Source organism: Hemicordylus capensis, chromosome 6 (assembly GCF_027244095.1).
Source record: "Hemicordylus capensis ecotype Gifberg chromosome 6, rHemCap1.1.pri, whole genome shotgun sequence".
NCBI lineage: Eukaryota > Metazoa > Chordata > Lepidosauria > Squamata > Cordylidae > Hemicordylus > Hemicordylus capensis.
The window spans coordinates 82102000-82114271 of record NC_069662.1 but is presented as its reverse complement, the minus strand read 5'-3'; the positions used below and the strand labels follow the sequence as shown (position 1 = coordinate 82114271).

At 43.4% G+C, this 12272-nt stretch overlaps 1 protein-coding gene across 2 annotated transcripts in view; it reads left to right on the top strand.

Annotated features, from left to right (window-relative positions):
- CNTNAP2 (contactin associated protein 2) overlaps nt 1-12272 on the top strand; it is a 1803519-nt gene that overhangs the window by 730335 nt on the left and 1060912 nt on the right. The window contains exon 1 of one of the 2 annotated variants that reach the window (XM_053266197.1): nt 10557-10580. The exons of the other annotated variant lie outside the window; for it this stretch is intronic. Within the exon in view, the coding sequence (XP_053122172.1) occupies nt 10572-10580 (9 nt within the window). The 5' untranslated portion in view covers nt 10557-10571. Of the gene's footprint in view, nt 1-10556; nt 10581-12272 lie in introns of those variants that run through there. 2 annotated transcript variants of the gene reach the window in all.

Sequence of the window (12272 nt, the reverse complement as noted above, 5' to 3'; positions counted from 1 at the left end):
GTAATTGTAGTTCAATGTCTGCAGGAGGGCCAAAGTTGTGCAGCCCTGCCCTAGACCAAGTCTGTTAGCTCAGTTAGGGACTCAGTTGAGTGGTGGGGTGATCAGTTTACCAACAAAAGTCCCACTTTATCCCCAGTCCCCAATCTTAAGTACACACATATGATATGGTCAGAAGTCCGGATAGTCCACATGGAACTGTAGCATCAGTCCACATGGAACTGTAGCATCAGTCCACATGGAACTGTAGCATCAGGTGTGCGGGTATCCTCTCACCTAAACAATTAGTTGAAACACCCAGCAGCAAAAAGTGCCTCTTTAGCAAGAAACTTCAAGGACTTTCTTCCACTAATATAATTTCTATCACACTTCCTTCCACTAATAATATTTCCAGCAGATCTGGAAGGGATGGGTTTTCAACCTAGTCAAACTAGTTTTGATGTTAAATGTATAATCTTGATAGTGGCTTATTTTTACTGTCTTATATTCATATGCAAGTATGATGCAGATTGGGACCATAATGTGAAGACAAGGGAGTGTTTAATACTTTACCTCTGCTCTCATGTCCACAGAATATCCACAGAAAATCTCCCTCAAAGCTGCTATGGACCCCAAAGTTGCCATTGCAGCAAACTGGGAGTCCATAGACACTTTGGAGGAGCCTTGCAGTGCGAAAATGATGCAGAGGTAAAGTATTTTTAAAAAACCAAAAAACGAAACAAAACCCAACAACCTGTACCTCCATTTCATGCACCCAGTCTGGATCAAGAACTTGCTTCATGAACTTTGCTGGATTTCCCCTAACATACAATTCTTCATATTTCTACATATATTTCCCCCTGACACACACTCAAATTCAGACACACTTCCTGGAATTCAAATACTGACACTGCCCCTCAAGGATTTTGATTCAGATCCTATTTTGTTGTTATATCTACTGACCTATTCTCATAAATTATTACCGTTTCTGCAAGTGGTGGCAGAGGCGTAACTAGGGAAAACGGCGCCCGGGGCAAGCACTGAAATTGCGCCCCCCCGCCACGTCCCCCCGCCGCCCCCCCAACATATATCTGACAGACACACATTTCAGAAAACATTTATTTTAAAAATTTAAAAAATTACAAAAATTACCAAAAATTTCAAAATGCACTACATACTTAGGTTTTTCCTCACAACAACCCTGTGAAGTTGGCTTGTATCTCAAACATCAGAATTATGATGCAATGATGATTATTATGATTATGATGCCCCTCCCTCACGCCCTGGTTCTGTTCCTGACTTTCCCTTGTGAGTGACTTTATTTTAACAAAACGAAAACCAAGGACTCCAAAGTAATTCGAGGGACTAGGGTGATAATGCTAAAGACTCCTTATTCTCCCGCTGTTAAAGAAAGACTCCCCTTTTCCAAAACCGCGCGCTATTTACACCAGAAAAGGTTTCAAATGGAGGGGGGAAGCATTTATGCATTTATGCTTTGTTTTATGTTACGATTTCAAAGTTAGAAAAACTATAAAAGGGCCATTTTAGAGAAGATATGCACTGCCTTAGTTGCAAATCCTGCTTTTTTGAGATTCCCTGCAATTGAATAAAGCGATAATATACACCTTTGCTATTTAAATTGGTTGGAGAGTATTTATGACAATAAAAAATGAAATGGCATTTCAGATGCAACATTGGTTGCCTAAGACCACTCAGATTTAACTAATCTTCATCACATTGTCAAAAAGAGCAATTAAAATTAAAATACATGACTAAAATCAAACCACTTTGGGGTTGTTTTTAATGAAAGGTGGTATATAAATTTAACAATAAATGTTTAGAAGTATATACTTTCACCCCCTGCCCAACCTACAATTAATTCCAGCTTATTTTCAAAGGGCTTCAAGTTTTATTTACAAATTGCTTGGCAGCACCAATGTTTAAGTAATCGCTAATTGCTCCTAATGATAGTTTTACTTATTGTTAAATTTATATACCACCTTTCATTAAAACATTCTCTGTTCATCTGATTTTCAGTCTGGTTAATTAAATCGGTGGAGGTTTAGACTTTCCTGATGGGCTGAAACAGCTAATCCATTTTGATGATGACATATAATTCAATTAGCTTGCATTACATAGTGAAAAAGTCCAGGAAGGGAGAGATGGGGGGATGTGGAACCCAAGGCTCCACATCCCCCCATCTCCCCCTCCCTGAACCTTTTCAGTTAAAACGTGGTTAGATTATAGGGGAGGAAGGACTTGAATGAGCAAAAAGGGGAACTGGTTCAGGCATTCAGGAAGTTGTTCAGAAGAGGGAGTTGTTCAGGAAGTTTGCTCTGGTGCGTGTCCTCCTCTCAACGCATGCGCGACTGGTGGCGGGGCGGCAGGGCGTGCCGGGGAGTGAGAGTCAGAGACTTGGACTACGAAGACGCCGTGGCGCCCAGTGCTGGATGAGCAATGCCAATGGGGGGGGGCGCCGGGACCAGGGGAGGGGGACTGCTCTGCAATAAATAAATAAATAAATAAAAATAAAAAATAAATTTTTCGGCAAATCGGCGGGGGCACTTTTTGGTGCCCCCTGCCAAGTGGTGCCCGGGGCACGTGCCCCCCTGCCCCCCTATAGTTACGTCTATGAGTGGTGGTCTACTCACATGAGCAATGTAGTGTGGGAAAGGATCCGCACAGAAGATGGGGTTTCTGGAAGTAGGCCATGGTATGAAAAAATAAGTTCCAGCATTTTTTAAAATGCCATGATAATACACGTGTTACAACTTAGGGTGATGATGCGGGTTTATTGGAATTTGTCTGGGGCGCCAAATTGAACACTTGTTACCATACTCAGCTTGTGTTTTAGTAATATTATTTGGGAAGAGGATGCAGCTTCTGGCCTCTCATGAGCCTTAGAGGAGCAAAGGGCTGAGTGTAAGCACAGGTACTTGACTTGGCAGAGCTTCAGGGCAGTAAAGGACAGACCTTACATCCATAAGCCCATGTATGGAGCCAAACACATCGGTCTACAAGCAATAACTATTTATATGTTTGCTGTTCGGGTACTTCCTGGACAGAGTGACGAGCTGCAAAGGTGGGGAAAATAGGTTTACTGAAGAGAATTTATGGCTAAAAAGGAATTTTCTGGCAGCTTGCTCTGATGGCACTGTAAGGTGCAGTTGGTCAGTCATCAAGATGTTCCTTTTTTCCAGAGACCCCATAGACTACAAATGGAAATTTAGCTTCACTAAGGATGCAGGAACTTGGTATGTGGGCTTTGCTTGTCTGTGTTTGGATGTTGGGGAGAGCTCCCTCTCTGCAGACAGCGAGACTGCTCAGAGGTAGGGGAGCTAGCTGTGCAGGCTTCTTTCTTGGCAAAAGGACAGCCGAAACAGCCAGTTGGGCCAGAGTGAGGGAGGAGCTTCCTCCCTGAACTCTGGTTCCATGGGGCTGAAACAGCAGTGCCAGCATTCAGATGTAACGCTGGAGCCACAGAAATTGAGTTGGCAGGAGCCAAACCCAACTCTGAACCGAAGGTTCAGATTGGAGTTTGGGGAAGGAGCCGGCGGGTAGCTTCCCCGTCACAAACTCCATTTCCCCAAATTCTTACGTGTGGGTTAGGAAGCAGGAGGGGAAGGGACCTCTAGTTTCCTGTTATGTCTGAATTTGGGGACTCTTTGTTGCAGACTTTCTTGGACCTAAGTTGAGGCTTTCCATGAGGCCTGTGTTTCTACAACAGTTTAGCACTTGTTGAATGTGGAATCCCAAAATTGAAGACAGGCTTTCTAGTAACAAGCTATTCTACAGATTAAACAAAATGAGGAGGATGAGTGAATTGGCAGTTACTGTGCTGCACCACTTCAGACTGCAAATGAGGATTTGCAGTTTTGAATGCTTTCCTTACATTAAAAGTCCCTGTGTATTGAAAACTAGCACCTCAGGAAGTAAGGTTTAACATAGTTCCTTCCCCGATACATTCATTTATTACACGTGAGAGCCCTTTACCTGGGAAACTATTGAAAAATGACACACACACCCTTACCCTTGAAATAGCACAGTCCAGAATGTTATCATTTAAATCTGTGCAATATGTACAATGGCTCTTTTTTCTTGATTGCGAAGTAAAGTCTGTAATCTGGCTAGGCCCAGTTCCTGATAATCAGTCTTCCCTGCATTGATTATTTTCATTACAAGCTGTACTAAAAACAAGAATCACCAGTGTACTTTACTGGTGCTTTCTTTGGCTTGATCTAACACTGTACCTTTAGTGTTATAATCACTCAAGCAGTAACCACACATTTATACAACTGCAGTGACTCTTTCCCCAGACAGTTCTTGTACATGACCTGGGTGATGTGCCTTTGCTATAAGTACCATTTTTATTGATGGTATTGTTCTCTCAGATGGAACAAAATAACAAATCTACCAGACATACAGAAATTGTGAGACTCTTCTGTTGGAGCTCTACTGGAGTATGTTGATGCATTCAATACATTAGTGTCTGTCTAATATGCACTCAGTGCACCACACAAGCCAGTGTGGTGCAGTGGTTAGAGTGTTGGACTAGGACTGGGGAGACCTGCATTCTAATCCCTATTTAGCCGTGAAACTAACAGGGTGACTCTGGGCCAGTCATGTATCTCTTAGCCTAAACTACCACACAGGGTTGTTGTGAGGAGAAACATAACCATGTACACCGCTTCAGGCTCCTTGGAGGAAGAGCGGGATATAAATGTTAAAAAATTAAATTAAATTAAATTAATTAAATTGATATATTATCTTCCCATGGGGCTGCAAATCATGTTATCTGGTAGAGTTTTAAACTATTTCAGGGTGTGTGGGTGGATTCTCTTAAAACTAACTCTGAAGGATGCAGAGGGAGTTGCAGGGGAGAAATGGCAAGAGAGAGGGCATGCCCTCAACTCCTGCTTGTGGCTTCCAGCAGCATCTGGTGGGCCACTGTGAGAAACAGGATGCAGGACTAGATGGGCCTTGGGCCTGATCCAGCAGGGCTGTTCTTATGTAAGGATGAGGTAGAAAGCGAGAGTGAAATATTCCTGGTTTTCCTTTGAAAGTCACTCTTAGAGAACTCCTCAGTGAGATTAATAATGAAACAAACAACATAGGATAGTTGCTTACACCCTATGTTCTAGGGGACCCACATTTCCTGACTGCTTGCCCATCATTATTGATGAAGGACAATATTACATAGGAACATAGGAAGCTGCCATATACTGAGTCAGATCATAGGTTCATCTAGCTCAGTATTGTCTACACAGACTGGCAGTGGCTTTTCCAAGGTTGCAGGCAGGAATCTCTCTCAGCTCTGTCTTGGAGATGCCAGGGAGAGAACCTGGCATGCTTGCTACCAAAAGACCAGTTCTCCAGTGGTTCCCAAACTGGGAGACTCCAGATGTTACTGAACTACAACTCCCATCAGCCCCAGCTACAATTTATTGTGGCTGGGGATGATAGGAGCTGTATTATGCATAAGTTGATATTGAGATCCAGTGGGCCTTGTCCTTCATAAACCCCACACAATTATTTGCAGTCCCCTGGGTTCACATGACAATAAAATTTACTGACTTCTACAATGACTGTTTTGCCTTATTAAAATGTTCAGGGCAACTTACAAAAAATATCCAATTAGCAGTGCTCAAACAGCACTAAAAGGCACGATTTAAAATGCAAATCTTTAATACAACAAAAATATATTTTAATAACTTCAGTAGTACTAAAATAAGATCTTGACTGAGGATCAGAAGCTTGAGCAGATAACAAAGATCTTGGTGCGGCACCTAAAGCTGCCCAAGAGAGATCATTCTCAAAGTCAGGGCATGACCACTGAGACAGCCCTTTCCCTGATCACCATTCATCTTACTTCAGACAGCAGTGGTACCCAGAGAAAGGCTTCTGAAGACAATATAAACAAACAGGCAGTCTTATGTGAGAGCATGCAGTCCTTCAGTTACCTGGGCTGAAAGCCATATAGGCCCTTAAAGGTTAAAAACAGCATTGTGAATAGTGTCCAGAAACAAAGAGGAAGGCAGTGATTAGTTAATGTGGAAAGGTGTCCCTGGAAGTAGACACTGAGGCTGTTCTCATGACCAGCCTAGCCCTGCCTGGGCTGCCCCAAGCAGGGTTAGGCTGGTTGTGAGAAGCAGCAGGATCCTCACAGATTCCCTCCGCTCCCTGCCTGCCTAACCCCCTTAACAAACCCGGCTTTCATCCAAGGTTAAGGGTGCTTTTGTACCATTAACCTAGCTACTAGGTATCATGTGATTCCTCAGGATGCATGCATCCCGAGGAATCACAGAAATGGATGTATAGAGCACCCTTCTGATGGGGGAATCTCTTATGCAACATGTGTGTCGTGTGTTGCATTGAGGGATGCCTGGAGGCCGGAACAACAAAATCCGGCCCCAGATCCCTCCACCCTGCTCCATGCTTCATGGAGCTGCACAGAGCAGGGCTGTCCATTGGGCGCATGGGAGGTGCCCCAAAGCCAACTTGCTTGGTCATCTGGGGAAAAGGTAAGTAGAAAGCAGCCTTCCCCCCGCGCCCTCCCCATCTGCCCTGGGGAATTGTGTGAATGGTCTCACTTTGAAAACCACTGGCACAGAGTGATCCCCTTTTGTCTCAAGCCTGATCCAGGCATTATCCTCATTGTACTGGCACAATTGTGCCAGTATAGTTAAAATGAGAAGTGTTTCCAGCATTTTGCCATTATAAACTCTGAACATTTTGTTGCTTGTAAAAATTGTGTGCACATCAACTAGGGGACAAGAGACACTCCTCCTCCAAATCTGGTGCAAATCTGTTGCAGAATGGCTGAGATACAGCAGTTTACGTTTTTTATGCCTTAATAGGGATGAGCACGGACTGGTCTGGACACAGGGCCGGTTTGGCGGTTCGGCGCTGGGGGGTAGACCTTTAAAGGTAGAGGAGGGTGTACTTACCCCTCCTGCCGCTTTCCCTCCACCTGTTTTTTAAAGCATTTGGGGTGGCAGGGTACCTCCTTGCCGCCCCTTCCTCCGTTTCTCAGCAAAAGGCTTCATAAAGCCTGAATGCGCATGTGCAAGTCACATGTGCATGTCACTTCTGCATGCTGCATGCATACATAGTGTGCTCACATGTCTGACATATGCATGCACGCGATGCACAGGTGTGATGTGCGCACACGCTGTCAGGCTTTATGAAGCCTTTTGCTGAGGAATGGGGGAAGGGGAGGCAGGAAGGTACCCTGCTGCCCCAAGTTTTTTAAAAAACAGGCGTACCAGTGGGGGGAAAGCAACAGGAGGGTTAAGTACACCCTTCCCCACCCTTAAAGAGCCCCCCTACCCAGTGCTGGACCGCGGAGGTGCAGTTCCATGCACACCTCTACTCCTTAAAAGAGGGATCAAAGTGTTGGTGGCATTTTTTCACCACAGATAATGTATATTTTTAATTTTTTAATAGCATTCCCCCCAAATCCAGGTCCATACTGGGCTGGTGCCTTTTGCTGGTTTGAAAAACATCAATCTAGTGATTTTTGAGTAATTATTGTTCAAAATCTCCATAAACTATCTATTTAATTCTCTAAGATGTACCCGTGGCTAATCCCATGTGTGGCAGCTCTTACAAGAGTTCGTGAGGGATAGTGATGGGCATGGGTGGGAGGGGGGAAATGGTGGAGGCGGCAGCTGGCCAGCGGGAAAAAAGACATGGCCGCCCAGCCGGGGGAGGGGGGGCAGGGAAAACAATGGGCTGGGAAGAAAACAGCAGCCGGTGGGCCGGTGGGGAAGCGATGGCAAAGAAAAAGGATAGCCTGCACTGGGGCCACTGAAGAATGGTTAAGCAGGTGGCAGAGAGGGTGGCATAGCCTCCCTCTTCGGCCTGCCTGCCAGCCCAAAGGAAGGCACTGGTGCCGCTGGAGAACGGTCAAGCAGGTGATGGAGAGGGCGGTGCAGCGGGAAAGCGGGAGGCAGGGGGGAGAAAGCAGGATGCTCTGTGCCTGGTTCAGCTAGTAACAGGAGGAACAATGAAGGGAAACTTAGCTAAGAGCATAAATGGGACTGCCCACTGAGAATTCTGAAGCCAAAGTTGGGAGGGGCAAGTCCTGGCAATGTCAAGCAAGTGACTTCCTGGTTCTGAACATTGGTGCCTGATAAGGACAATCTATGAGCACTCTGGCACTTGTTTAGTTAAATAACCATCCCTCCCCCTCTCTTTACTCATTGGCATTTATTTTCTCCCTGCCCCCTTTGCTCTCACTCCCACCAAAGTGAGGGAGCAAAGCCCCTGAGCAAAGCTTGGAATAAATTACCAGAAAGTAATTCCATTGATTCTGTTGGAGCTTACTTCTGAGTAAACACATATATGTATCAGGACCAGCAGAGATGCTAGGCAAAAATGTGCATTCTCTTCCCCCCAACTTCCTCCCAGCCCTTCAGCAAAGCATGGAAGGAGGGAACCTTCTGATGCGGGAACCCCACATTTCTCTTGAGCTTATTTCTGAGTTAAAGTGTATAGTATTGGGATCAAGGACCCCATGCTAGGAAGTTCGGAAGAAGGAACCTCAAGGAAATCCTAAACACCATTCCTACCCAGCACCAAGAAACCATCATTCTGGTATAGACTGCGCTTGAACAAGGAGGTTCTACATCAGAACCCAACTGCCAGTGAATACAGAAGCTTCACTTGGCCATATTAAGAAGTGAAGCCTCCATATTCACAGACTGTTTGGCTCTCATGTAGAACCTCCATGTTAATGGGCAGCCTACACTACAATAACAGTTTGTTAGCACTAGATAGGAATGGTTTCTGGGATATCCTTGCTGCACTTCTTTGGAGCTTTCTGGAAGCATGTAGCTGAGCACTGTGAGAAAGAGGATGCTGGACTGAAGTACATATGCCTTTTCCAGCAGCATTTTGATAATTGAACCCTCAATTCTATGTGCACACCTAGAAGGAAGTAAACTCCATTAAACTCAGTAGGACTTGCTTCCATATAGTGAGGGATCAGTTAAACAATCCTTGAAAAATTGTTTTGGGGGAATGAAAAATATTTTAAAGGCCCCTTTTAAAATAACAGTGGAAAAGAATGTAAAAATCCTGTGAGATAAACCCACCACCATGCCACTTGTCACACAGATTGTTCTAAAAGAATCTGACTTTAGCCAAAAGATCCCACAGGGCATAAGATCTGCTAGTACATTTAAAACAAAAATGTCGATAATCCTGCCTCTCCTGTAGAGAATAGGGATGTGCATGTAGAGAATAGGGATGTGCATGGAACAGGATTTGCATTCAATTCTGTGCTTGGAACAGAATGCAAATCCCCAGAACGTTCCATCGGAATAACTGGTCAGGATGGTTGTTCTGATGGAACGAGTTTGGAACATTTTGAGTGTTCCAAGCACCATTGTCGAGGTGAGTTTGATTTGAGTAACCAGCCAACCAAGAAGCAAGGAGATTGCAAGTCAATCAGAAGCCAGTGCCAAAACCAGTAAGCCAGGGGAAAACACGCCTCCAAAATGGCGCTCAGAACACTCAAAACATTCCAACTCTGAATGGGATCATTCTGTTCCTAGCTTGAAACAGGCCCTTCATTTGAAGGGCATTCTATTTCGAGCTCAAAACACTCGAAACGGCCCATTTCAAGTTAGAGCATTTCAGGCTTGAAACATTCTGCACATCCCTAGTAGAGAATACAGCAAGAAAGACGTAGTGACTGACATAATAAGGAACATTACTTAAAGTAATCCTTCTGAAATGAAAAGAACATGTTAAGGAATGTCTAATGTCCTTTTAATTTCAATGAGACTACTTTGATTAAGTCATTACTCTATCAAACATTAACCATTAAGTGGAGGCCTGAGGCTTAAAGAGAAGAAAACTACTTCATCAATCCTCAGAGACTATGTCACTTGTGACAGAAGGAAAAGAGACAGACACTAATAAGTATCATTAAAACATGCCACAACTTTATTAAAAGAAAAAGAAAGAAAGAAAGAAAGAAAGAAAGAAAGAAGAAGAAGAGGAGCCATGGCCAGAAGAGCTCATATCAACTCCTCAGAGCTCAGTTGTAGCCATAGAACAGGCCTGTGTGACATGGACATTTCTAGGAAGTGATTAGGGAAGCTGTATCTGTTAAATGTCTGCCTGGATGCATCACTCCCCAGCCTAATGTCCATCTGAAAGACCAAGGCAAAGTGTGGGTACATGAAGCCTCATTTCTAAAGCCATCATCATATACCAGACTGTACAAAATCTTTACAGCTTATATGGTGTGGAAATTAAGATGGGCACCTTCATTTGCAATTTTCATTCTTTTTAGAGCATGAGTGAAAATGCAAAGTATCTTAACTCTCATCTTAAACCAAAGGTTTTTGGATTACTGAATAATCAGTCTGAATGTGGGGAGGGGAGGAATGGAAGAGGCCTGGCTAACCATCCTCCTGTGCCATTGCACCTTTCTAGCAACTCTTTCCAGGTTCATCATTTGTCTGAAGAGTTTACCACTGAACCTGAATAGACTCTCTCCATCATTTGGAATGCTGGCCACCTGGCATTCAGAATCACACGGAGAAACTTTCCCTGGGGTCAATGCTTTTCTTGGCAGACACATGTTGCAGGTAGGTAGAGTTGGGGGCATGGCTAGCCAGCAAACTCCCATCTTCCCTACATATATTCTGGCTGAACTTCTGAATAGGGCTTCAGACATGACACTTCTGCAGCTACATCTAAACAAGTCCTTCAGTGCACCATTGCATTTACACAAGCTGATGTCAGGGTGACTTTGGAATAGCTAATCCAACACAATCCTGGACAGCTGTTCAATAACACACTCACTACTAGAATCCAATTTCCACCAGAAAATGGCCTTTGTGAATGTAGTTCCCAGAGTGCTTGAATTAATTGGTTACACTTGAATTAACTGGCTCCATACACAGAATTATTGGCTTAACTGGTTGTCCTGAACTTATTTGAATGTACAAATAATTGTACATATTTGAAGGTCAGTCCATCCATCTGTAGCTTACTAGCTTCAGATTTAATATTATTTCATCTCAGTGGCAATTAACCAACATTCATTATCAAGTATTGCTTTGTACTGTTCAGCCTTGACAAAATATTCTTGTTTGAGTTTTTTTCATAATGCTTCAGTCTTTCTTGTGGATATATTGGTCCGTAATAACTGAATATGTGAGAGAAGGTTTCTGACTTTATCATCCTAGTTACTTAAATGCATCTTTGTCTTGGGGGAATACAAACTGTTCTAATTTAAACAAAATCCAAATTTGCTAGTAAATGATTGGAAGGTATTTCAAAATCCCAGATATTGCAGAAATGGCACTTTCACATACTAATGTTACATCTGGAGCTTTCTCAGACAGCAGGCTTTACCACAGGTTTTATGTGAGGCTTTACTGCAAGTTCGAAGTTGCCCAAAAAAACCAACACAAGAAGTGGATTTTTTTTACTCCAGATATAAATCAGGCTACACTCAAATGTGCAATGAAAAACCCAAATTCTGTGTGAAGTGCTCCCTGACAGCTCGGGACTTCAGGGTAAATTTGGCCAATATGTGAATGCACATCTCCATTCTGGAGGAGATGTGACCTAAAAACCAGGTGTGAAAAATGTCTTGGTGATAATGGTGGGAAGCAAAGAATACCTTTGCTGTGTATTCATTGTTTCAGAGTTGTAAAGATCTGGATTTATATCTCCCTTTCAGGAAAAATGCAAACCACAAGAATGTAGAGGTTGAGAGTCCCAGAGAGAGAGCGAGAGAGAGTGCATGAGTACTAAGGAGAACAACAACAACAATAATTAATAATAAAATAAACTTTATTTGTTAGCCACCCCATAACAAATTGTCCTCTAGGCGGCTTACAACACAACATTAAAACATGAGATAAAAACACACATTAAATCATAAGAGACCAAAAAAAAGGAGGCAAAGATAATACGATACAAAAACAATTAAAAAATTTTTTTAAATCAATTACAATCACATAAAAATGTCACAAATTAAAAATAAAGTTTAAAAGGCCTGAGTGAACAAAAAAATTCTTTACCTGGCATAAATAAAGAACAAAGTAATGAAGCCAGGCAAGCCTCAGTTGAGAGGCTATTCCATAAATGGGGTGCAACCTCTGAAAAGGCCTTTTCCTTAGTAGCCACCTGCCTCACCTCATTTGGCAGGGGCACCTGGAAGGGGGCCTCCAAAGAAGATCTTAAGGACCGGGTTGTGACATACAGGTATGGGGCAAGGCGCTCTCTCAGGTAACCCGGCCTCAAGCCATTTAGGACTTTAAAGGTTA